The sequence below is a fragment of the Pempheris klunzingeri genome, chromosome 20 (genome assembly GCF_042242105.1).
Source record: "Pempheris klunzingeri isolate RE-2024b chromosome 20, fPemKlu1.hap1, whole genome shotgun sequence".
Classification (NCBI taxonomy): domain Eukaryota; kingdom Metazoa; phylum Chordata; class Actinopteri; order Acropomatiformes; family Pempheridae; genus Pempheris; species Pempheris klunzingeri.
The window spans coordinates 8,878,281-8,905,067 of NC_092031.1; the positions used below are offsets into that span (position 1 = coordinate 8,878,281).

General features: G+C 43.4%; 2 protein-coding genes across 9 annotated transcripts; one reads left to right on the plus strand and one right to left on the minus strand.

Moving 5' to 3' along the window:
• Positions 1-460: 460 nt before the first annotated feature.
• On the plus strand, positions 461-2,666 carry LOC139220049 (dual specificity phosphatase 29-like). Of its 4 annotated transcripts, none has more exons than XR_011585747.1 (5): positions 461-585; positions 735-954; positions 1,034-1,257; positions 1,765-2,059; positions 2,359-2,666. XR_011585747.1 is itself a non-coding variant. In XM_070852100.1 (5 exons), exons 2-4 carry the CDS (start codon positions 773-775, stop codon positions 1,977-1,979), a joined length of 621 nt encoding a protein of 206 aa, XP_070708201.1. In that variant the 5' UTR covers positions 461-585; positions 681-772; the 3' UTR covers positions 1,980-2,027; positions 2,359-2,666. The 4 variants fall into 4 exon arrangements, 3 of the variants coding, with proteins under 3 accessions (XP_070708201.1, XP_070708200.1, XP_070708202.1); XM_070852100.1 differs by having other exon boundaries at positions 681-954; positions 1,765-2,027; XM_070852099.1 differs by having other exon boundaries at positions 1,765-2,027.
• A 3-nt stretch (positions 2,667-2,669) lies between these two features.
• kat6b (K(lysine) acetyltransferase 6B) lies at positions 2,670-26,157 on the minus strand. 5 transcript variants are annotated; one of them, XM_070852094.1, is made up of 17 exons: positions 26,001-26,157; positions 23,037-23,892; positions 18,813-18,921; positions 17,234-17,349; positions 16,927-17,008; positions 16,297-16,426; positions 14,576-15,537; positions 13,348-13,469; positions 12,277-12,389; positions 11,999-12,140; positions 11,689-11,850; positions 11,012-11,105; positions 9,237-9,468; positions 8,808-8,967; positions 8,101-8,379; positions 6,931-7,225; positions 2,670-6,809 (listed from the first exon to the last, which is right to left on the minus strand). In XM_070852094.1, the coding sequence occupies exons 2-17, from the start codon at positions 23,652-23,654 to the stop codon at positions 3,967-3,969; spliced, it is 6,459 nt and encodes a 2,152-aa protein (XP_070708195.1). In that variant the 5' UTR covers positions 23,655-23,892; positions 26,001-26,157; the 3' UTR covers positions 2,670-3,966. The 5 variants fall into 5 exon arrangements, with proteins under 5 accessions (XP_070708195.1, XP_070708198.1, XP_070708194.1 ...); XM_070852097.1 differs by lacking the exon at positions 26,001-26,157 and adding an exon at positions 24,563-24,670 and having other exon boundaries at positions 15,482-15,537; XM_070852093.1 differs by lacking the exon at positions 26,001-26,157 and adding an exon at positions 24,563-24,670.
• Positions 26,158-26,787: the final 630 nt, after the last annotated feature.

Here is a 26,787-nt window from a genome sequence, read left to right on the forward strand (position 1 = left end):
GCCATCCTGTGAAAAACCTCATCTGTCTAACAGTCTGACACATTTCAGTTCTCTTTTGGCCCCCAAGAGGCTCCAGAAAATGCAGAACATCCTTAACGGGTGTTGTGAGGCAGTGCTTACACGGTTTCTCCCAGCGTCTGAAGATATGCAGAAAGGCTAAGAGAGACTGACACAATTTCAAGGAGTCGCTCATACGGCTGAGCAAAAGCTCCGAGTGTCCTGTTCACTCCAGTGAATATGGGTATCCTTTGGCAATTGCAAAGTTTGGATAAGCACGGCTTCCTGCCAGCAGTGGAGATTAAAGTTGTGTGTTTAGAAGTGGATGGCAGGGACTGGCTGGGTGGAAGTTTTCCCCACAGGCAGCGAACATGGCAGCTAAGGTCAGGGGCCTGCCACATCACAGCCCTAAAAATATCCTCTGCATTTGATGCCCGTCACAGAGCGGTTATACAATCTGTGCCCTGACTTGAGCCTGCCAGAATTAAACCTTACCATGTTCTGCCTTTAAGGACTGCTTCACAACAAGCTGCCAGAATGATGAAAACAAAATTTTCAAGCAGGAAAACAAAGGACTTCAATCTCTTGGTGAGTGATACTGGAGATGCATGTAAAAAAAAAAGAAAAGGAAAACGAAACAAACAAAAAAAAAAAAACACAACTGTACTTTTTCATGATTGCAGAGGGAGAAAAGTGGACGAAAAATAGCGAGTGTGGTATTTCTGTTCCCCCTTAAGCTAATAAATCATGTGTGAAAGAAAGCCACAGCGAGAAAATGGCTTCTCACAAGTCAAAGAGTGGCACCAAGATAAATGTTACAAAGGCAGCAGAAGAATCCAGTCCAGTGGATGAATATGTTACACCTGGGGGCTATGAGCTGGAGAAAATCCTCAACCGTGGGAGTGTGGCTTACACTCATGTCAACGAGGTCTGGCCTAATGTCTACATCGGGGACGAGTAAGTAATAAAGTATTAAATTACTAAACTGAATCAAATAATAGCGGATTTAAATAATATTCACACCGGATTTCTGCAGGCAGACTGCAAAGGACAAGTATAATCTCAAGAAGTTGGGGATTACACACATCTTGAATGCAGCAGAGGGGACGTGGAATAATGTGGACACCGGAGCTGGTTACTACAGTGACATGGACATCGTCTACTACGGCGTGGTAGCAGAAGACGTCACAACCTTTGACCTAAGCCAGTATTTCTTCTCCGCTGCCCAATTTATTGAAGGAACACTGAGCGATCCTCAGAGTAAGACGACGCATTGTTAAAGGGTCATTTCAGCCATATCAAAGAAATGACATGGTGGAATCTAACCATCTGATTACGTGGGGTGATTTCAATTGTGGTGCTCAAATTGACTTTTTTAATGCTTTGAGAACCACCGCTCAAATTTGATTCACCTTCCTTGTAGCGAGCTAAGTGAGCTAGTGAACTTTCTTGTTTGTGGAGTGCAAAGAATAAACTATATTTGAAAAAAAATTTTTAAGAACAATATACTGGTTTCTAGGTATTATCCACAGGATTTGCTGTTGATATTTTTCACAGGGTTTGCAGTCAGAGACCTTGTTTTTGGAGATGCTGCTGTTCTTTGAGGATCACCAATTACTAATTTATTTGGTGTGAGAAATCCCCGAAACTACGCATGGTTAGATTCCGCTAGTAGCAAAGTGAGTTGGGTGAAATCTCCCTTTAAACTGCCAAGAAATAGGCATGTTGTGTAGCTTCTCCCTGATTGTGTGATTCATGTATCTCCAGATAAACTGCTGGTTCACTGCGTGATGGGAAGGAGTCGGTCCGCCACGCTTTTCCTCGCCTACCTCATGATCTGTGAGCACATGACGGTGGTGGACGCCATCGAGCACGTGAAAAACCGCAGGCGGATCATCCCCAACTGGGGCTTCCTGAAACAGCTGCGAGAGCTGGACATGCACCTCCAGGAGAAGAGGGAAGGCTCCGCAGAGCAGAGCTGAATGTAGGACTCGCCAGGCCTCAAGCCTCCAAGTCGAGCCACATCTCAGGTCATTGAAGACGAGTCGAAGTCGAGTCTCAAGTAATTTGAAAGAAGTTCTAGTCAAGTCTATCAGCCTATCAAAGCAACTCTCAAGTAATGCGAAACATGTTCTGGTCAAGTCATTCAAAATAAGTCAAATTTACAGCAGGTAACAAAAAATTTGAGACAAGTCCAAGTCCTCAAGTCTTGGAGGCGAAGTTAAAGCCATGTCATAAGTGAAAATATAGTATTTCTCTGAAGGCTGCCCATGAAAAGGACTTAGTATTTAAACAGTTTACCTTTAAGTTGTGTTAACCATGTTCTTACATAATGACTGAAACCAATTCCTCTTATTGCAGATGGTTAATAATCAAACACTGAAGCCTCCCTGTTGGTGTCCCATTTGTTTGTTTTTTTTCTTTTTCTCTCATCTGGGATTTAAGCAGGTGAAAACTTGAGACATCAATGTTCCTGCTTTGAAGTTTCACATCAAGCTGTTTTTAGAGGGTCACGTCTCAAGAGAATCAAGCGTCGGAGCAGCCCAGTCGATGTCCAGTTTCCTTTTTCGCTTCTTTTTTATTTTAAAATGATTTTCTGCTGCCAATGCAAAATCTATCATTCTCATTCTGTGCTGAGTAAATGTTTCAAATTAAAAGAGAACAACCAAGTACATGGTCAATCATAATTTATTCTTATGCTAAAATGTACAGCATTTTAAGTAACTGACAAAAGGAGAAAAGTCATAAATACAAGAATGTCATTCTGTCCGATTTTTGTGCACATAGCCAGGTATTTCCCTCCTGTTCTTACCAGCAACTCTGTACAGGTACAAAGGCTACAAAAGAGCAATATAAACAAAAACACAAGTACAAGTTGCGTTTTACATGCAATCCATTAGCTTAGTTTGGTCTATTCACAGGCTCTATTCTTCTACACTTCGGTAAAATATAAATCCAACATTTTATAAAGATAGAAAACAAATCTACAGATGGAATGAAAACGTAGCTTTAAAGGCATTATGTAAAATATCAACTTTGGACTAAATTTATATTTTCTTTATTGTTATTCATCATTATAATCATTTAGTTCTTTTAAATTCTGCCACACTTCTGGACATTTTGAAATGTTTTAGAATTTTCAGGGTACAAACACTGAGATATGCTTTGTTATTTTGACAGAAATCAGTCTGCTTTATTAAACAGAAAGCTGCCTCAAGGAGATCTGTTACAAAAGACTTCAGAATTATACATACATAGCAATAAAACCTCTCAAACCGAACAGAAAACAGGACTAAGTTTACATTTTTTTACATTATTAGAATTAACAAAATATAGTTTCATCTTTCTCCCTGTGGAGGGAAACCTAATAAAGGCCAGATATCTTTAAAATGGCTTGCTATTAAGCACAACACTTGTACAGTACTACTCAATGCACTGTCACTAACAGAGACTGAAGCATGCTAGTTGTCACTTTACAAAATAAGTACAATAATTTAAATATACAAAGGCATGAGTATAGTACAAACTAATTGTCAGCACTGTTAGACAGGTACACTGAACAGGTTCAAACAGCCACTAACTCCACTTGTAGCAGGCACATTAAATGGCTTCATTTGAGGCTGCTACACGACTGCAAGACCACTGATGAAATCTCTACCTCTGAGCTCTGAACCTGCCTGCTCTAAAGACACATCAGAGACACTAACACTAATTAAATAGATTTTCATCGTAATGATGTAAGGCTTCCCATTTGGAGAAACAAAAATACTTTTTAACATTAGCTTCAAAGTTTACTCATTGATGAAAATTTTTGCATTCTTTCCAAGTGCTGCTGCTGGTTTTTAAGTAATAAACAATAACAAAAAGACACCAAAAAAAAAACAAAAAGAAAAACAAAAAAGGCCAGATCAGTGCATCTCTGAACAGCAAAATGCACGTGAGAAGAAAACAGCTCAGTCCTGCGGAGAGTTACCGCCTGATGAAAGGCCCTTTCAGGGACTGCTTGGACATGCCTGTGTTCATGTAACCATGGTGACCAGCTGGAGTGTACACCATGTTGCCATGTGGTGGAGCCTGCATGGGCTGCTGGGGGTATGGCTGTGTTCCCATCATGCCCATCTGCATAGAGTACTGGGGTGACTGGTTCATATAGGCATGGTTGCCATGGTAGCCGCTGTTCATCATGGGCTGGCTCATGCTGTAGCCGTTCATGGCGTTAAGGGAGGGCATGTTCATGGAGTTGACATTGTAGGCTGGTGCCGGCATGATGTTCACGCTCATGTTCATGCGCGGCATGGTGGCCAGCGTCCTGGATGGCGCCTGCATGGCCACAGTCTGCGGTGGCCGGGCGTACATCTGCTGCTGGTGGTGCGACAGCGGGGCTGACTTGGAGCGTGCGGAGATGTGACTCTTGGAGGCCATTTGGGGCTGGATCCGCTGCGAGGGCGGGATGCCCATGTTACGCTGTAGCATCATGGGCGGCGGGGAGCTGAGATTCGGGGGCGGGGTCATGGTGGCCTGCACCTGTGGGTTGGGGACTCGATGTGGGGTCTGGGACAAGGAGACCAGGCTGGAGTGCTGAGATGACAGCGAAGGGGTGTTTGCATAAGATGTGATGGGGTGTGAGGCCGAGTGGTTGAAAGGCAGCGAGTGAGGGTGGTCGATGAACGTGTTGGTGAACTGCTGCAGTTTGGCCAGACTGAGGCCAGATGACTGAGAGTAGTGCCCACTGCCGTACTCCCCCTGGTGGTTGATCCTCTCATAGAGGGCGAAGTTTGGGTTGCCAGATTCAGGAATGTCTGCCAGCTGCATGGTGGTGGTGAAATTGGTGGGTATGGCACACTGTGCCATGGACTGCTGCTGGCTGTGCTGACTGTGTTGATTGTGAAGACTATGCTGAGCGTGCTGATTGTGCTGGCTGAGCTGATTGTGCTGCAGGTGGTGATTGTGGTGGTGACTATGCTGGTTGTGGGGATTGTGTTGACTGTGCTGGCTTAGCTGATTGTGTGGACCGTGCTGATTGTGTTGGCTGTGCTGATTGTGTGGGCCGTGCCTGCTGTGGGAGTTGTGTTGACTGTGTTGGCTGTGTTGGCTGCGCTGGCTGTGTTGACTGTGCTGGCTGTGCTGGCTGTTGCTAGGAGGCCTTTCCACCACGACGCAGCCCTGTGGCGACTTGACGTTGCAGTGCGGCGGCGAGCTGAGGCTGTTCTGCTGAATCATCCCGCAGCTGCCAGGGTTAACAGCAGCCATTTGCTGGCTCACGGCACAGCTGCTCTGAGCCAGGCCACTGGGGGGGATACTGCCATAGGAGCAGCTGTTCTGGGAGGGGCCTGCCCCACAGATGCTGCCCCCCATGGTGGAGTCGTAGCTGCTGGGATTCTCGTAGTTCTCAGTGGTGCTTTCAATGCTACCCAGATCGCTGAAGCCGCTGTCCACCACCTGCTGCGAGTGATCCGACACCGATGGCACATCCATCATGGGGCTCGTCTCCATGTTGTGGAGCGAGGGCACTGAGATGGCACTGTGGTCAGGGCTGATCTGAGTGTAGCCGCTCTCCAGGATGGAGACAGCCGGGCTGTTAACAGAGCGTACCGACTGACTGGGATGGGACTGCGCGGAGGAGAGGGGACTGCTGTGGTCTGACTGGGGGCAGTCATCCAGCGAGGTGACCTGGGGGCTCTGGGCAACGTGGGCATAGGTCTGCAAGCTCCTGCAGGGCTCCTGGGTCTCCACACAGTCCTGGAAAACATTTTCCTGCTCAGCCTCCTGCGTCAGGGACTGAACAGCTTGGGCTGTCTCTGAGTCAATCTCTGTGCAGATCGGGGGATTCTCCCTCAGCACGGGACTGAGCGTTGGCCTCTCTGCAGGCTGAGGAGGTGGGTGATCCTGACAAGGACTGGGCGTGCTCTCTTCCTCTGACTCAGAGTCTACAGGGTTATCAGAGTCTACAGCTGCTACTGAAGCAACTGCTACTGCTTCAGGTGGTGGTGTTGCTTCCGTCGTTTCTGTCACCGCCTCCTGGACGCTTTCTGCACCGATAGCTGGTTCCTCTTCACTGCACGGCGCTGTGGAAACCTGCTGACTCAACTCAGAGTCATTGTCTTCTTTTGGACCTAAAAAAGCTGGAGTGCACTCTGGTATCTCTTTTGAACTCTGTTCCAACTCTGCTTTGCTTCTCTCGGGTTCGGCCGTTTTGCTGTGACTGTCATCTTCGTCATCTGCATCCTGGTCCTCAATTCGAGTTCTTTGCTCGTCCTCCTCATCGTCTTCCTCATTGTCATTCTCCAGTGATACAGCACCCACTGTGCCGTGTTCCACGTCTTTGGCTGGGGAGTCCTGCCCCTGTTCACTCGCTTGCTGGTCTTCCTCAGGCGGTTCTGGGGAATCGCCTCTGTCCTCGGCCCTGGGGGACATGACGCCAGGTGAGGCGGCAGGCGAGCACACTGGAGAAGCCATTGGCGAGCCTTCTGGGGAGCTCGACTTCTGGGAGCCATGGTCAGCGGGACTTGGGGGCTCAGACGGGAGCCTCTCTAGCGTCATATCTGGACTAGCTGAGCCTCTGCCTGCTTTGCTGCCCTCGTCTGCGCTGACAATATCCTGGTCTGGTTCCTCTTTTGCTTCTTCAGTCTGAATGTGGTGCTGCTCTGCCTCCATTGGGGTTTCAGGGGGTGTGTAGAGGTTGAGCTTGAAGCCCATCTTTCGTTCGTTCTTTAGCCTCCATTTCGGAGGTCCACGTTTCACTCCTTTCGGCCAGCCTTTCTTTCGCTTCACCGGACGGGGTCTGCTGGGTCTCTTAGAGAGGACGTCAGCTCCTACACATAAAAGGGGAAAAACATTTTACTGTTCTGCCAGAGGATAGAAAAATCTGCTATAAAACCATTTTATTAGAAATAATGTAGTAGAGTATTTTTATGACAATAACAATGCAAATACCTTCATTCCAGTGTACAAGATTGTCTTTCTGTGCATTTTTCTCCAGCCTCGGGCGACCTCTCCGTCGTTTCATTGGTGTAATCGGTGTCTTGTCCTCCTGCTCCTCCTCCTCCTCTTCTTCTTCCACCATCTCGCCCACTCTGCAGGTGCGCTCCAGCAGGGGCATAGGACGCTCATCCTCTGAGTTATCGAACGGCTCATTCAGCACCTCCGTTGTCTCAGAGATGGTTTCTGTTGTTACGCTGCTGTTTATTCTCTTTCTTTTACGCCCTCTCTTCTTGAGCACAATGGTTCTCTGAAACACAAATAAACGAGGAATGCATGAAAACAGAATAAAACCTCCATCAGAGAAGAGCAGTTTTGTAAAGACTGAAAACTAGGGCACTAGGTGGACGACCTTCATGACGATATGGCAGACATTCATTCAGGCTTTTGTGCTAAATGAAAAATGTTAAAACTACACTGTGAGACTAAATGCTTGAGCAATGCAGCCTGGTGTGGAAAACCACAAATGAGACAGGCCGAATAAGCACAAACCACAGTCTATATTTTACATTCTCCAGTTGTTTCCCACCGGCTGCCTATGACTCAGCCGCTTTCCTCTCCGAAATCCTCCACAAGAAGAATGTGAAATCAATACTGTAACTAATGCACTAAATAAACTCCACAAGCCAGCATCATTCTTTTTGATTTCCATACTTTTTTTTGATGAAAAAGTCTCCCTGACATCATGCAGCGGGCTGTAATATTATCTCCAGCACAAGGGGGCAGTGCCATATAAACAGAACAGATGTGAAAAGCACAGAGGAGGGCAGTAAATTAACCATGACCATTGACAATAGTACAAGGTTTAGCCTGCACAGTCTCGACACCGGCAGTGAAAACACAATCTATTATCTACAGCTGCAGGCACACAGGGAGGCTCCAGATGACAGGAGGAAGCCACTGAACCCTCCACTGAATTCATGAATATTTATCAAACCTTTCCATCTCACCAGAGTACACAACATGGTCCCTAATGATGGAAAATATCTAATCATATACATTCAAATCCACTTTGTCCTAGAGTAAGACTCAAGATAATCAATGAGATAAGCACACTGGGAAAAGAAGCAGACTCGTGGTGATGTAAAAGAAGCATGATTCACAACAACAAACAATAAAAGTCACCTTTCTCTTGGCTGCGAGCATTGCATGGGCTTTTGTTAGGATGGGCGGTGAGCCGTCTGAGTCATCATCGTCATCGTCGTCGTCATCAGCCCCGTCATCACTCACTTCCTCCGACTGCTGGATGCGCCTGGTCCAGGACAGCGCAGGTCGGCGCTCGTAGGTCCTGTAGGGAACCTTACAGTGGACCTTGGTGAGAGGCTGCCTGCTACCGTGAGTCATCATGTAGCCCTCTCTCTCCTCTTTCTCCCAGCAACTGGCCTGCTCCTTCAGCCGCTCAGCCTGGTAATTAAACAGACAAGACGCATTATCTCTGGGAAAGGCGCACGCGTGGCTCCAACATCTGAGCAATGAGGCTAATAGGAAAACAAGAGATTGGAATTAACATCATGACAAATGAATCACTGCAGGTTTCTCCTGATAATCAGAACAGTGTTCTGATTGGATGTCTGCCCGTCATGTCGGAAACATTTCCGTTAAGCAACCGTGGAAAGATTGCATTTCATGGAATATTCAGCACTATCAATTATGTAGTGAACTGATTTAGGGCAATTTTGCACAACATTAGATGCCTGCTGACAGTGGCAATGCTTTTCTCATTAATGGCCTCTATTTGAACTCTCCAGCTAATCTAACAAACATCTAATAATAGCATTGTAGGCAACTGTAAACAAATTACTGGCGTCTCCTGAATAAACACAGACACCTACATCCATCTCTGCCTCCCTCTCTTCCTCAGACAGGACGGCATTGAGAGTCGTGGAGGGCGTCCAGCGTAGGCCGTCGGGGTCTACCTCATTCCGGCGTGGGTTAGCCCTCAGGTTCTCCATGTGCCTCTGAATCAATCGCTCTCTTCTGATCAACACAATCCTAGGTCACAGTGAGAAAAGCCCATGAGTTCATGTGAAGCACAGACAGAAGGTAGACAGAAGGTGATGTGTGGTTAAATATGAGCACAAAGCAGCTCTTTGGGACAGCAGGTGCTCCATGTCCTTGGGGGTGCTTAACCTGACTTACTTCTGTCAATATTCAGCGGCATTAATGGATATGCTGTTAAAAATACCCACTGGCCTGGATAAGTCAGACAGCATACAGAAACGGCAGCACAGGCTGAAGGAGACTGCGGCTCGGAAACTGACCTGCCATCCTGTCTGTCAATCATGCCGAGCTGCTGGAGAGTAGCGGCGATGTCATGCGGACACATCCCAGTGGCCCTGCTTATTCCTTTAACACTGATGTGTTTATCTGGGTGCTTATAAAGGTACTCCAGTATGACACTTTTCCAATATGCCAGGTAGGATAAGCGACCCAGATCTGACAGCGGCTTCTCCGGGGAGCCGGCTTGTCCTTCTTGCCTGGTGAGAAGGTAACCTAAAAAGACAAGATTTAAACAAAAACAAAATGCTTTAGTCAAGCCAGTAGCAGATGCTGGGTTATTTCGGAATGCAATTCAGTCCCTACACCCCCCTCCCTTATGGATTACATATTCATGTAAGGATGTGACACCGAACCCCGGTTGGGATTTCACCTTCAAACAGTATAAAGGGAGGCAAGGCAATCAGTTTTCCTTTCCTTCAACCTCTGTCAGAAGCTATGATACATGCTGGCAAGGGCAACAAAGGAGGCTAAAAGAGGGGAGTAAAGAGGAAACAAAGCGACAGAGCAAAACAGAGAAGCAGCTGGATGTCATTGCTCACAAGAGACTGCACTTAGGAGAGATAACGAACAAGAAAAAAACCCCAATACTAATATGTATCTGTGTGTAATTAGTTTTATAGCGGCCCTGTCAAGGGTCATCCATTATGAGCAGCATGAAATTAATTAATGCCTTTTAATGTGCACCCACTACCGAGAACCAAACAAGCAAATCTAATCACCAAACAGTGAACACATAATATTCCAGTAATCATGACAATATTCATTACTAAAGCTAAGAAGAAGAGCTTGTGATAACAAACACTTAGCGATGAATATTCAAATAAATTAATTGAAAAAGTCATATTTCATTCCGTGTCATTATAGTGCATATCATTAATAAACCAATACAAAAGAGCTGCTCTGCGTCCTTTGAATTATGATTTGAAAGAGAGCGTGTTTCACACAGGCGCTCACTAATGCTCTGCTCTCAGAGCTACCTGAGACAAAGTGTTCCTCTAATACAATCCAATATAACAGAAAATCTTAATCTAAACAACTTCCAGCTCCAAAGCTACATTTTCCAATAAAGCCTTCAAAGAGCTCAGATCTCAGCTGTGTTCAATCTCCCTTAATCCCTGTCTTTGTTATCAGCACACTCTCAATATCACAGATCCTCTTGCATCTCTGTGTCTCAATGGCTCCCAAAGTGAACAGGAAATCAAATGCTCCATTACCGCCTGCCCATCCCGCACTCACTCCTTTTCCTTCTCTTCATCACACACAAACTCGGCAAAGAGACAACTCTTGAAAACAATAAAACGCATATAATGACAAAAAACCTGCCAGCCTAAACACAGAAATCCACTCAAGGCAGCAACTGTTTTCCTAAGTGGGCCACAAGGCTTTAAATATTGTATGTGTTGCATTTACTTGGACTAAAACATAAAAGCAGTATCTACATCTCATCACACGTCAAGGGGAGAGAAATGGGTGTATTTCCTATGAAAAAGCTCTTCAGGCAATGATTAGGTGAAATACTGTTGGCCATCAAATAATGCATGCAGCCAGAATGTAATGTTTCTCACTCCTAATCTTCAGTGATTGCCTAAGCACTGTACATGAATGCTCTTGATTAGGCTACTTCAAAGTCTTAACCAAATAACAGCACCTTGCCACAAGCTACAAATTCACCCCTTAATTTGAAAGTGTTTGTGTAAAGACCAATGAAAAAAAAAAAACTCAGTTCAGCGGTCTAAAAAAGCATTAAGAAACTTACTGAAATCAATAAGGAACCTTCCAAATCCTTGCCTTTGGTACTGAGGCATGATCATTATGCAGGAGACATTGTACTTCTGCTGGCAAAGCTTTTCCTGGGGGAAGGAGAAACAGATCAAGTATGTCAGAGCTCTGCTGAAGCTGGCAATTTACTGCACCTGCCATTGTCCTTGTCTGAAGCTGTGCATGTGCACATGCACGCTGCGCACACAGGGTGATGAGCTTTCACTAAAAAGTATCAACTCTGCTTTGAATTGTGGCTACAGCAAATGATAATTACCTTTTTGTTGGCTGATTCTTTTTTTTTCCTTTCAAGTATTTCTTGATTATTTGATTAATCTTTTCATTTACAAAGTCATATAATAGTGAAAAATGTGCATCACATTTTCAAAATCTCATCCTTAAATTGCTTGTCTGACCAACAGTTCAAATCTAAGAAAAATCAATTTACAATGATATAAAACAGCCAAAACCATCAAATCCTCACTCTTTAGAAGCTTAAGCCAATGAATGTCTGCCATTTTTGCTTGACTCATCTATTAATTGACTCATAATTTAAAGACTACTATGGATAAATTAAATCCATATTACAGTAAGATTTTACTTTATCAGAACCACCATTCAGAAATTATGTGCGCTGTTGCTTCATTTTCCATATAATCACTCTGTAATTCTTACCTTGGAGAAATAGCCCACAAGATGACAGCCTTTCTCATCATTCTTTGTAAGTATGTAGAAGAGGAAAGGCTCCACATCGTAATACAAGGTCTTGTGATCCAGGAAAAGCTTGGCTAACAGGCAGAGGTTTTGGCAGAATAGTTTGCTGACATTTCCATCAACCTAAACATGGAATAAAAAGAGCAAGAGGACTGTCACTGTTCACTGTTCAAACAGTTCCCATTTTACCCTCCTCCTCCTCCCTGAACCCATTCAGTGGAATCTCATGCAGCATACAGTTATTGCTTTATTGCTGTAAAGGGAAGCTGACCTCAAATACGGAAAGGTCGTCCTTTCTGTAGATTTCATTGGCTGGTGGGTGGAACCAGCCACACTTCTTTGTGTGTCTCTGGAGAATGTTTTTGCTCCTCATGTACTTCAGACAGAACTCACACAGATAAAGCTTTTGTAATCTGACGAAGACAAAGGGGAGAGCGGTCGTTTGTACTTCAGCAGGAGAGGTTTTTTTTTTAAAGGACATTGAAATGAAATACATGCTCAGTAACAAAGAAACTGGCATTATTTTTTTTTTTTGTAAAAGCAGCATACCTTGAATATTCAGGCGGGTAAGGCGAGGAGTACCAGGTTTGAATCTCATACTTCCCAAATTCAATGACGGCAGGGCATCGCATGGAGTCTGAGCTCATCAGAGATCCAGTTCTCTGTGAAAAGATTAGATAAAAGCAAATGGATAAATGTGGGTGTTCTTACAATGTCACTAATCACAATCCATTGAACGGTCAATCAATCAATAGTGAGGTTCATAGTTCTCACGTCTAAATGGAAGATTTGTTAAATCTGAACAAAATCTGTCACGAGTGAGATCTTAAATATGTCAGTAACATATGATCTTTAGGTTTCTGCTGACAACTGGCTTAGCTTTGGATCTATTCAGAAATAGCAATAAATAAAAAAATATGGGATGAACATGAGTTCAATTTTGTCCTACGTTACAGTGATCACTTAAGTACGTATCGTAAATCAGGATAACGCTGAGAGATCAGTTACCCAGAAACTACTCAAGTGTCCATGCTAAATGGAAACAGGAAGGAGAGTCTGTCCTGGAGATAACTGAGGATGATTGGGATTATATTGGGAAAGCCAGACTACAAACTCATGGTCCTGCTAGAAAAAGTTCTGTTAGAGGAACATAATATGATATTTTCTGACTATTTTCTGGACTTGACCTTTCATTTTGTCATATTGGACAGAAATTGCTGATGAGATAATAAAAATATTTGGAGGAGAAGTTGATTGCCATTTTGTTACATTATATCTGGGTAAATGCATTACACAGGATGAATATCTCATTTAAATCCTTAAAGCAGCAGGCAACAAAGCCATCCGGTAAACCTTACAAACGAGGGGAAACTGTAACGCAATTGTTAATGAAATAAATCTTTATCTTTACTAAACTTTTTTTAGAATGAGATTTGAAAATTAAGTAAAATACTGGAGAGATTTGACTATATTATATGTATGAGCCAATACTATGTAACCCCAGTAGATATGTCATTGTGCCCATGTCAACACCCTTGTTTAACTTGAAAATATCAATAAAAATAAAGTCGAGCCCAAAATCCCAGTTGATGTTTAGGATTCATTCCCCAGTTGTCTCACCTGCACGGCGAGTTCCTGGACATGCGTGAACGTCTCAATGTCCTCCTCTGTGACATGGTCTCTGGACATGGCCGCAAAGTTGGCTTGGGCCTCTTGCTTCACACGCAGCTCCCCGTTGTGGCCTGTTACAGGCACAATAACACGACATCAACACATCAGATAGCACATCAGCACAAGCCTGTTGGAAGCTGCCGTGGCTGAATAATCTCATAAATGCATTCTATGCAAATGTGCTTATACTGTGAGTACTGCTGCTGAGCCTGTTTGAGGCCATGTCTCTGAGGAATTTCATAATGTATCATCTTTGCATGTTTATATGAAAATCCCTAATGTAATGAAGTGAAACTAAATCACTCTAATTGCGTAACCGCTTTCATGTGCTTAGTCATCCACCAAGACAGTTTCCCATGAATGAAGAAGCAGATGCAGTGAAGGGAGCGACTGTCGACATGAAAAGCAACTGATGTTGGAAAGCAGGCAGTAATTTTGTGAAAGACATCAACACCATGACTTAACCACCAAAACAAGAACTCGTTACAAGTGGACAATATGTGTAATTGTATTTGTGGAAATGTGCTGTTGGAATAAGTAGTGTTTATACGGTATATTGTTTAGAACTGCTTGAAACATATGTCCATTTGTTTTTGCTACGTGTTATTTCTTTTAAAACTGTGACTCCACTACAGAAGGCAGTGAAATGTAAGGGTTACTGCACTTCTGGCTATAATCATCATGTCAGCTCTGAGTCAACTTGGGTGGGTGAATCACTGGGTTGTATGTGTCTAATGACCACTGGAAGTGAGGTTGAGTGGAGACAGAGATTTCAAGAGTGAGGGTGGGATGAGGAAGAGCGCTGATGTGACTATAGTCTCTACGAGGTAGTGATCACAATGTGCGCACTACTGCAGAGGGTCAAGGACAGAGCAAGGAGCAACATGAGGGAGTTAGTGGGCCATGCACTATGAAAAAAGCCAACGGGCGAGAGGATGGATGCCACGTAAACTCCGCAGCCAAGTCAAAACGCAACGAAACTGGGTTAAGAAACTAAAAGAATTCAAATTAGGCAGAAGATTAGTAGTCTGTTAGAATGTTGAGGGTGTCTTTTCAAAGAAAAGATTAGCTCTAGTCTGGAAAAAAATAACTGCGAGTGTCAAGCTTTAAAAAAATAAAGAAGAAGCTTAAAGGTGTGGAGACGCAGGTCTTGGCTGGAGTTTCGAGCCTTGCTTACCATGATTATTCTCAGGTTTAATTCTTCCGTCTGTCAAGTCTCCCTTTCCTGGTGAGGGGGCTCCCTTCTGAGGGCTCACTTTATACCTCAGTCTGCCTAGTGTCCTGTGCTTTTTAAGGAAGGGGTTACGTTTGAAATGACTGACCATCTTAAATGGGTGTCCTCTGGGTCGGCCCGGCCCAGCAGATGTGGAGTGTAACCTATTTTTATTAAACTCATTCTTTCCAAGGTGCTGAGGCCCTGTTTTGGACGCATTGGGTGAGTCTTGCTTATGGTGCATGCGCTTAGGCGGCGCGTAGCAATGTAGTCTCTTTTTCCGCGACTGTCCCTGAGTAGTAAAAATGTGAGAGAGTCCGTCAAATAGTCCCTTAAGTTGGCTGCTATTGCAGAGACTACTCAGGGAAGGAACACTAGACTGGCTGGAGGAGCTCTGTGGTGAGTTAGCAGAGGTGGAGCTGCTGGAAACCTGCGAAGGGGGGCTAAGTCCCGGCAACGTGGGAGCGGGAGGAAGTGCAGAGGACGAGGGCGTTATCTTTTGAGATGCGTCAGCAGCAAAGGCAAACGGCTCTGGTGGCTTGGACAGTTTGGGCGGACCTTTGTCTCTAGAGCTTAACTGTTGGTCGGGCGACTCTATGGTTACAGCTCGCGAGCGACGGCCCACGGGTGAAGGGGTAAAGAATTTGGAAAGCCCATCGATAAGCCCTTTGGTTTTCTTGTTAACGGTGAGTGTAGCTGGGGTGGAGGTGGGCGTGAGGGGGGGAGTGGTGGTGGGGGTGGAAGTGGTGAATTGGGTGGCGTCGACCACACAACAGGGGTCTGCAACAGCCAATCTGTCTCTGGCGTCCTTCACAGATGCAGCATGACCAGATGAAGGTGTGGAACAGACGGTAATCTTTTGACCCCTACCAGGTGACCCCCTTCCTCCAAGTGCTACCATGGAGCCGTCACCACCGGTTACAGACCTGCAGAGACAAGAAAAACAAGGTCACTGCCAGAAGTGAGATGCAAGTAAATGCATTTACTCAAATAGTGTACTTAAGTTCAATTCTGAGGTGTATCTACTTTATACTTCTATTCAATAAGTACTTTAAACCTGCCAACAACACAAACTAGCTTCTCCTGAAGTAGCTACAGCTAAGGTGCTGCTTAAACATTCAAAGATCAGTTATACTAATCCAACAATGAAATGTAAAAACAGTACACTGCTCAGAGGGGTCATTCTGAATAATGAGTACATTTTGCTCATCTATGTAAATTATCCACCACTGCTCACCAGATCTCTGCATGACAACTGCTTCTGGGAACGACACGTTTTGTGAAGTTCAATTTGCTGCGGTAATTAAACACTAATTCAGTTACCGTTGCTTGCATTTGCTTATTGTTTTCTTGGATTGTTCTTATTCTCTGTAAAGGATAATCCAGTTTATCACAGCTTGCGTCTTATTTCAATAGTTTTGACCTTAATCTTTATGTTTCGTAACAAAGTAGTCACTAAAGAAACCACAGCAGGTCAAAGCTGCAGCAGAAACTAAATGGTTTAGTTAATAATAATAACCATAGTTTAACGTGGAGTTTATTTAAAAGTACCCCATTTGACTTATTTTCAGCAATGTCCCCATGTTCCCGGATCTGAGCAATTAACTTGGAGTATAATATTATTACCAGTAGGCATTTCCTTTAACAAAATGAAACCGCTAATATTCAGATTAGTGGGCACTTACATTCTTTGTTTGAGCTTATTTCTGGGTCTTCCGATTGGCTTTGCATATCGACGTTTGATCTGATCGGCTTTCTTGTGCAGCAGTTTCTTCCCATTCTCCTTCGGCCTGCACACTTGGCAGATCCAGGTTCCTGGAGGGTGTCCAAACACAAAGAGTACCGTTTGGGGTGGGTTCATCAATTCAGAGGACATACAGTACATTCATTTGAAACATTTCCTTTAATACAGAGAGCTGGCAAGAATCCCACCAGCTCACAATGACAATCAATTACTCAGCACAAAGCGAAAATCCATAAGAAAAACATTGGGTCAATTCTCTGTCCAGTGAAACAGACTTTGTGTCAGCTTGTTGAGCAAAGCTATGTGACTTGTATGAATTGCCTGCCAAATGTCCTACCACAGTACGTGCTCCATCATTACAAGCCTCGCTGTAGGGTCAGTTCTGTAATCCAGAGATAGCAAATCTCCCCAGGGATGCTGGAATAATTTGATATGCATGCAAAGCTCCTAATAAGCCACCGCTGCCTCTCTGTGTGCTGAGTGACAGCCCCAAACGGCCGTCTGTGAAGAAAAGGCTTTGAAATGACAGCGGAGAGGGAAACAGAGAAGCCAGACAGTGTAAACACCTCACCTTTTGGCATTCTTGAAAGCGGCGGGTCGCAGCATTCCATGTGAAAGCCCCGATCGCATGAATCACAGAATAGCATCTCATCCTGAAAGGGAACAGCAGGCATGTGTAAGAGATGTCCCTGTTGCATACATGTAACACCCCCTTGTCATTTTAAGTCTTTTGGAAAAATAAGCCCAATTGTGCACAAGAGAGGCTTTACAAATCTGAGGGAAAACCAACAAATCCTCAGGGATGCACAAAATGAGATCTACCTCCAAGTCAGCACTGAAAATGGTGTGTGTTAGGATGAACGCAACAATATACTTACAGCATTTTTCCCCTGTATTCGACAGGAGCTGCAGGTTTTGCATTCAATACACTGCCATCGTAATCTCTTCACATTTGAGGTTAATTCGGGAGAAAACTTCAGACATGATGGATGCCCTTCAGAAGCAATCGAAAATGCATATTAGCATACCACATTTTTACCGGCGTTGATGGTGTCACAGAGCCAGAGAAGCGGCCTTCCTTTTATTCACACAGCGAGGTTAAATATTAACATATTACATCATCAAAAACAATGGTGCGCCTGTATGTCCGCAACACTTTTTCCCCCCTGCCACAAGTTGTGTCTAAAAACAGTATGATCAAACATCTGAGCAGCTAATTACAGATAATTTGATCTTAATGAGGCAGAAACAGTAGCGGCACTCATTCTAATGGAAGCCGATCCATGAAAGTCATGTAAAAGCTTGCCTTCTCCCTCACCCGGCTCCCTCTCATGGTTGTAAAACAGCTGTTTTACAGTGAGAGCACAATTTGTGTACACTACGAGCGGTTAATGAAAACCACCTCGACGCTACTTAGTCAAATTTGAGCTATAAAAATGTCACCAGGAGAACAATTCCTTACGGCATTTAAAATAATTGTTCAAACATAAATGACTCCTTGGCAGAGGTAATTTTATGGGGGGTTAGCAGTTTCGTCTGGAACAAAAGCACAGTAAAGGAAATGCCACCAATCTGCAGCGGGAAAAGGGTTGATCTTTGATCCTCTGTGCCGGGTGTGCTCTATAAGAAGAATCTGAATTGAGCGAAAATGACTTGGTGATTTGAGATTCTAACGGCCACTTATGGAGCATCTGCCCTTCTTGAGCCCACTGAGGGTTGCGAGCAATTTGGATCCCTCCAGCCACTCAACATTGTTCTTCCATTAAATCCCTTAAAGGGAAGTGAGAAATGTGGAGCAAGAATGTGACATCTGCTTAACCGATGCTGAGAAGTGCTGCTACCAGGGTTGGATGATACTGTGGGCGAGTACGCTGTATGTTGTAAGATGATCACAGATTATTCTTTAACCTTTATAGCAAAATGGCTTTCATATCTCGGGTGATTGCAGGCTATTTTTCAAATCAATGAGCAGGAACGGTCTGTGGAAACAATGGATTTGGATGTTTGTGTCATTCTTGTTAAGTACTATGATTTTTCAGGCATTTTAGGGAAAAAACTAAATTTTTATCTAGTTCTATAAACATTTGGCCAACTGAATTTCTGCTTGCCCCTGCTTGCTACTATAGTCAAGTCATCATTTCTCACGAGGAGAGGACAATCATTCAATATTAACATCATCTTTCACAGCATCGCATTTGTTATGATGATTTCATGCTACAAAATCTAAAAATCTTGTTTTTACATAGTTTTCATGGGATTTTGCACACATATATAGCGAATCATACATTAAATAACTTTTCTTCTAAATATTATGATGATAACATATCCATATCCCCCACCTTTACTCCTGCTTGTGATCCTTTGCTAGCATGCACATACAACAGTTTTGTCCAGACTACAGTATGTTACGGCTTGTGAGAACATCCAAAAACTGAAGCGTTGCACAAGGCGACTTACCACTGCTCCCACAGTCTGCACAGGACAGCAGCTCTTCTGGCCGCTTGTCCCGGTTTGACTCTTTCGTTCCAAGACAGAAACTGCATATTGGGATGGGGTCAACCCGGAGCTGGGTGGGAACACAAACAGAGACAAACTGTTTAAAAAACAGAAACGGGCACAGGCTGTGTACGAAGTGCTTGAAAGTCTGTTTATTTTTGGACATTTTATCTTGTCAAGATTTTTGAGATCACTGTAGACATATTGTTGGTTAAAGCAAGACGATAAAGCCAGTGTGTGAGTTAATATGAACCAGAAGCGTAAGCTCAGAGAATGAAAAAGAGTTGACTTCTCACAGACGAGAAATGAATAATAAATGAATCTCATCCTCAGAGATATGCTGCGTTTGAGATCCACCTCCTTTATCCATTACATCTGAATGGGTTAGTGATCTTAGTAATCATAGTTTAAGGGCTTAATCCAATTCTTAAAGCTTGCACTCCAGTCTGAAAGGATTAACCAGCATGTAATCAAATTACCTCAATAATAAAACATGCTCTCATTGTTACTGCCATGATCCACTGTAAATGTTGCAAGTCTCAGAACAAACACTCATTTAAGGGCTTACAGTTAAGTTCAGAAGTAAAATATGAGCTCAAGGTTTAAGAGGATTTCCCCATTGATCACTCACAATGAAAAGAGGCTGACTTCACAGAGGAAACTGGGGATGACTTAAGTGTCATCTCCTCATGAAACAGCCAGTCAAAACGTAATCAATTTTGGGCTGTAAACGTGACCAGACCAAACTCAAACAGACATAATAGGTCTTTCATCAAGTCTCCCTTAAAATATGAAATCATATACAAAAGCCTGTGGAGAAGCATCAAACACACTGCTGCCTCCTTCGCTGCTTGAGAGGAAGTTTTTAACGGACAATAACACGCACAGGGTGTGACCATAAATAACCCACCTCATCATCAGTTTACACGCTAAGGCCTCGTCAATTGACTGGAGCTTTGAAGGGCACTCTGGGGATGCCCATAATTAGTTCCTGGTTTCTATGACGCACATCAGCATCCTGACCTCAACTAAAATTTTGCAACCTCCAAATCTCTATTGGCCCTGACCTCCTCCTGACCTGAAGTGAAATTGAGGGGAGATTTTTTGTTTTATTTCGGTCAACAAACACATGGCAGGAGCATCCTTTTAACCTGCCACACCATCCAGGGGAACCCCAGGGGGAAATGCAGCAAGGATACAGTGGGGATTTGGTCATTGTTCCTGGCTGGTGTATCAATTAGTTGTTTCGGAGAGGGGAAGCAGTTTACTGCCACATCAATGATTACTCTATTTTCCAACCTGCCAGGTCAATATTTGAAAGCAGGCACTGGCGTTAGAGGCTGACTGCTGCTAACACAGCTGTGATTATGGACATAAAAACACTGAAATGCTACTGTGGGATGAGGCTACACCTGTAGGATATGACACTACGAGGCTCAGAGGTAATCTGTTGTTATGAGAAAAAAATAAAAAGTAAAAACACATTTTACTCAGATTTAAGTTGGTCTGGTCTGCAATTTCAAACAGTCTTCTTATAAGTAGTTAAAAGTATCGCTCATACTCCAAATGCTTTGACAAATTTATTACCTACAATTGTGAGGATTGCTTTATCGTTTAGGCCACTTTTTAAGCAGAAATGCAAAACACTCTCTGGCTTTAGCTTCTCAAATGAGATGATTTCTCTGTTTTTATATCATTGTAACGTGAATATGTTTGGGTTTTAGACTTCTGGTTGGAAAACAGGACCAAATCAAAGACAAGACCTTTGGTTTCTAGAACATGTGATCAGCTGTTCCTGTTTTACTACTTTGAGACATGTTGTAGACTATGTACGGGTAATTGAAAGAGTGAATCAATAATGAAAACAATCACAGTGTTTTGTTAACTAGACTACACAAAAAAGTCTTTCAATTTCGGGCTCATCAAAGTTCCAATCACATTTGCCCAAAGCAGAGATAAATGGAAAAATATTAGCTTTTGTCCTTGATCACAAGCCATTCTACGTTATCACTGCAAAAAGATGCAGCCAAAGGCATTTGAAAACAAGGCCTCAGTGTTGTGATTACTTAAGAGTGATTACTTCATGTTTATGTACATAAAGTGTATGTGTGCTGTTTTTATTATACTGCCTACGGATGTGAACTTAAATCATAAAGTGAGTGATTTTGTGAGAGCCTTAAAACTTTGATTCTGAGCTAACAAACATCACAAGTATAATTTATACAGGATACTCCTATATACAAGCAAGAAAATTGGTGTAAAGAGCTTGAAATTAAGAAGACATCCATGCTAATATGCAGCCTGTGCATACTGCTGATGAAATGCTCAGAGCTGACAGACAAGTTTTTTTTTTTTTTTTTTGGAAATAAGTCTTTACTTTATAACATCGTCTCCACAGACTGAGCTATGAAGTCTAATCCAGAAACTGGAGAATTAATTTCCATCAGGCATATTCTTAGGCCTGGTGATTAAAACTAATAGCAATTTGCAATCTGCACAACACAAAAATGCGAAAAATAGAGAAACAAACACAGCTGAAGAGATGCTGATGATTTACTTGGGGATTCTAAATTAAGTACATTACAGGAAATTATGCTGCTTCAAAAGAGCAGGCTGTCCTGAGTGAGGGGGTGGGGTCCTATTAGAAAACTGCTGGTAGAGAGAGAGAGTGAGGGAGCTCAAGTGGTTGCATAACGCAGCAGGAAAAAAAAACTCATTCCTTGCCTTTGTTCCTGCCAGACTCTCTTCAGAATCTAATAAACTCTAAACCAAGACTGCTCTTTTTTTTTTTTACCTCAAAGTATCTCTTATTCTCAACACACACACTTGTGCTTCAACAACTGAACAGGCAGAGCTGTCTCATCCTTTGAAGTGAACGGTAAACCTGGACCGGGCGAGGTGATGTCATCAGGCCGGGAGCAATAGGTTGAAATGTTCCAAATGGAAAACAGCAGGCCCTCCTCAGCTATGAGAACCATCGCAGGACACTGTGTCTCTAAACAGTTCTCAGTTTCACTTTTGGCCTGACCACAGACACAGTCACAGTTGTGGCTGCAGTATCAAGGTGTCGCTTCCTGATTATTCACTGTGAAACTGGTGGGGAGCAGGGTGACATCTCTATAGCCTGATGCTGCTAGCCACTTCAGCTGCATAGCTCGTGCATAAACTATTAGACCGCACTTTGTCTCGATATGCCTCAACACATGATCTGCAAAAAGCCTTCACAACAAACCATCTAGAAGACTGTACACTGCACTTAAAAGCCACAAAATGAAAACTATTTTCCATGAAACACTCTCCTGTGGTTGTCAGTGTCTTAAAATTGCAATGCAAGTACAAAAGTGCTGTCATTTTACAGACATTTGTCTGCAGTGTGTGTTATAGCAAGAACCAGTAATAGAGAGACAATCTCTGCAAACTATAAACCACCCCAGGGGTGCTAAAAACAGCGGAAACAATGCAACCTGGAAGTTTGTTTATATGGTTTTATTTCCTCTCTGGGGCATCTCAGTTAGCACAAAGGTCATAACAGCAGCATGTAGTCTGTCCAACCACACATACTTCAGCTGCCATTTCTCTGCACTATTTGTTAAGATTAGTTTATGCTCATGCCCTAGTAAATTACCAATAAAACATCCCATATCTGTTCACTAATGCTTTGCTATTCACAAGACAGCCAGCCACATCCCTTAAGGTCATTAGGCTAGAGTTACATAACCTGTGGGAAGCCTACAGCAGACTGCCTACCACACACTGTCAGCATGACTTTCCGATTATCCAAGCTCTCTTATTATGGAGACCAACAGCAACACAGCCCCAAAAGGACACACTCTAGATGGCGTTGTTTCTGACCTGCCAAGCTAGAGCCTCAAAGATTAAGACCACATTCGTAAAAACTATCAAGCAAATTTTGCACTGTGGGGGCCCAAACCTTTACCCTTTCACCTTAGTAATGATATCAAAGAAAAGTGACTGTTTAAGTTCCAAAAAAGGCTCAAGTTCTTACAAGACAAAGCTTCATGACATAGTTAAGTAAGAAAGTTAACATCTATAATAACAACATTTTGGCCATTAGGATGTCCCTTAAGGGTGACAGCAGAACATAACAGGCCAAAGTCCAGCATAGCATGGGGATAGGCGTGAAAGGGTGAAAGAGTGAGGATGCAGAGGCCGAGGTGTATGTACCTGGTCTCTCTCATGGGGGAGGAGCGTCACTGATGACAGGACCAAGGGGGAAGCACTTGGACACCTGGAGCCTCTTCCCTCCACGCTGCCATGGCTGAGCTTATACCGCGGGCCATTTTTTAACAACCTGCCGTTGTTAACTGACCGCTTGGCCGCCAGTCGTAACCTCTGCCGGAAAGCGGGGTTATCAACGATGTTTGAGAGGTCATCCTGATTCCTCAGATACCTCTCAATGTTCTTTAGCGAGGAGCCATGGGTATCATCCAGGCCCTCAATGGCCCTCTTAAGTATTTTATTCCAATCAATATGGCGCAGATCGCTTGAATTCCATATAGATTCCTTTGATGGCACAGACACGTTTGCAGGTGGGATTGATCCAACTCTCCCGGGATTTCCTGGGTCCTTGTAGGAGGCGCTCCCTTTATTTGTAACCTTGAGAATAGAGCCATCATGAACACTTAATTCCAACTGCTCAAGGACGGTCTTCTTGTCCAGTCCATGCGATGTGGCCACCGCATGACAAATTCTCTCCTCTGAGGGCCTCTGCTTTTGCCTTTTGATTTTCTGTATTGCTTCAAGAATCCACTCCGTGTACAGAGGGTTTGCAAGTTTTACCATGGTTGAACAATTAGACTCACGAAAATGTGATCCATACAGATTCCCCCTTTCTGCTGCTGAACACTGGGTACATCCACATCCTTAATAAGGTCAAAAAGTTATGTTCCACGCCAGCATCCACATATTTCTTCTCAATCCTGGGTATGTGACATTGAACTTGAGGAAAAGTTGGCACCAGTAAATTCCACAGATGTTACCAGCTGACCTGGAGCTTTATTAATTTAATCCCAGATCAAATCTAAAAGGAAAAAAAAAAGAATACAAATTGGTCAAATACATTTGCAACCTTATACTCAGGCACTCACAGAGACTAGCTTATGTAGCATAATGAATATGAAGGCTAAGCTCAAGAAACGCAGGACTTTAAGATGTGTTAAAACATGAGGAACAGATGGATAAAAACAGATGCAGGAGCTGTCATGGTAGCTAAAGGAATTCGAGTGACTTAATCCACAGTGTGACACAGAAATCCACACACACCACACCAGATGTCCATTGAAAAAGTATTAAGTTTTCACACAATGTCAGGAGGGTAGCTAGAAACTTCTACCGAGTTCTGGAAAAAGTATAAATAGTCTACCTCAACAGATAAATATTTTCGGTTTCAGATTTCTTTCCGTAATGCTAAAAAAAAAGCCGCACAAGTTAACATTCACCACAGCAGCAAATGGAAATATCGACCGATAAAAACGACAAAAAAACAAACGATGATACGTGAAGTTTAACCGTTAATCTTCCGCACGCCACTTTTGACAGCTCGACGTCCGCAGCGACCAACTGATCACCGATAATGACAGATAGATAATCAATACTTCCTGACAGCCGCCGACAGACGCTTGAGTCACGTCTACAAACACCCACCGAGCCGTTTAACGGAGGAATAACCCGGTAATAACTCCGTAACAAACCTAGAGTTGTGTTCCGCTGAGTTGAGCAGATAAATGACAGTGTTGCCAGCATTACTGATGTCACCTAAACAGTCGCCATTTTGTTACAATGTTGTAGTTTACATGAATCCGACATGACGCTGATTACAATCCAATGGAGTCTCATTAAACCTTACCTACACTAATGTGCCCTCCCTAGCAACTTCAATATTGGCTGTAAAGACAAGATCCGATTTCTGGTTTGATAAAGCACATGTCAATCTTTATGTATGAGCTCACTCAGGGAGGCACGGCACTGGCTGCATGATCTGTCACTTCACTCAATTGACCCGCCTCTTAAGGTGCCTTCAGTGATGAATTGATATCATTTACCTCCAACACTCCTAATATCTGAACTTACAGCTCCAACCGCAGCCACGGGACATTATTCAGTAATAAACACGCTAAAAAAGGCGTAAACAGGCTGAGCAACAATTAAATAAGATGAATATTTAAGCTCATTTGCGACGCGTTTAACACCGGCCCACCTTTACTTAGATTCCTCCTTGAAACAGTTGGTTACACTTGAAAGTGATTTTGAACATTTTAGACTTTAATTGGCTGTTTGTTAAATCTATCACTTCTTTGCATAAAACCTGCAGAGGCTCCGGCGCTGGTTTAAAGCGGAACACGTTTCATTTAATACAACATTTTTCAGGTAGCGCATTCAAGACTCCTGCAGGCTAAATGTGTCCAAGCTATCGCCTTTTCTCCCCCCCCCCCTCCTCCTCCTCCTCCTCCTCCTCTTTTATCTTCCTCCCTTTTTCATTATTTCCCCGAGAGGAGCCGTAATTCTCCAGATATTTAACATTTAAACTACGTGACGTGAAATTGGGGGCGATAAATAAGCGATCCGCTGAGCTAAAAAGTGGCTTTTCTGCTCGCTGCACGTCTGCAAGCGAATTTATTAACGTCCTGTGTTGCGCTGTGCAATGATGGCATGACCTCTTTATCACCATTAACTATCAAATATCTCCAATGAGGGGAAATAGAGAGCCCCGGAGAGGAAGGAAGAGAAAAAAAAAAAGAGATGTTCAGGGGGGAATACAAGTTAACACGGCTGCTGGGAGAGTAGCTCCTTCATCACTGCTTCTCAAATATGTATCGCTAGTTTCTTTAGCTCCCATTTCTCAGCTTCAGCTCCGCTCTCGCTTTCCATATTTTATTAGGAAATGATACACAGCCTCCTTAGGATTTTTTTTTTTTTTTTCCTCTCTCACCGTTTTGTTACATGTTACACAAACCAGACCTACCTATGCGATCTGCAGCCGCCGTGGGCGACAAGGCACAAACAAATTAACGCCAAGTTTCATGCAAGGATGAACATATAACTAGTATGAAAGAAGAAGTAGAAGAAGAAGAGGAAGAAGAGGAAGAAAACGAGGGCACAGGCTACCGTAAATATTTGCTGGTAGTTTACCTCTTCAAGTTTTTCCCCCCCTCGGATACTCCTCTTCATTATCGTCGAAGGATAAATGTGCGGCGACATATCCGAGCGATTTCGTGGGATTTGATCTCCTAAAACGAAGGCTGAAAAGCTTGCGCCGAGACATGGAGAGGACCTGATAACAACTAATTGAAAGGTTAATCTACATAGCAGCCTGTGACAAAGTGGTACCCTCCCCCTTCTTCTTCTTCCACTGTAGAAATCCCTACTTCAGTGTAGTGGAGCGGACCGTCGCCCCTTTAGTGCGCTCCTACAATGATATTGTCAATTTCACTTTTTCCCCCCCTCCATCAACATGTCCAGTGATGAGCCAAGAGGAACATTTTTACACTTCATATTGTCGGTGGATTAGTCTCGGCAGGCTACATAACACTTTTATGTCATAACACCCCTATTAACATTTATTCCCCTTGGGCATTTTTAACTTCCATTGATGTGCAGCAGATATAAGCTCATATGAGATTGATTTTGACATAAACACATAAATCCAGGCTTTTATTCAACATAAAAAAAGAAAAAAAAAAAAGAGCTATTGCATACACTGGCCAATACGACCCAGGGCAGTATGGGATATTATACACTAACACCCTAATCTGTTAATTAACTCCACCATGCCCAAGGAAAGAGCAATAGTTGTTAGCAATAATGTAGATCATTAAATTTTCAGTCTTTTAGATTTGCGCTCCCTTCGCTCATTCACCAACTCCTCAGCAGCATAGCAAATGCCAGAAAGCTCTTTTTTTTTTCCCATGCAGTGATA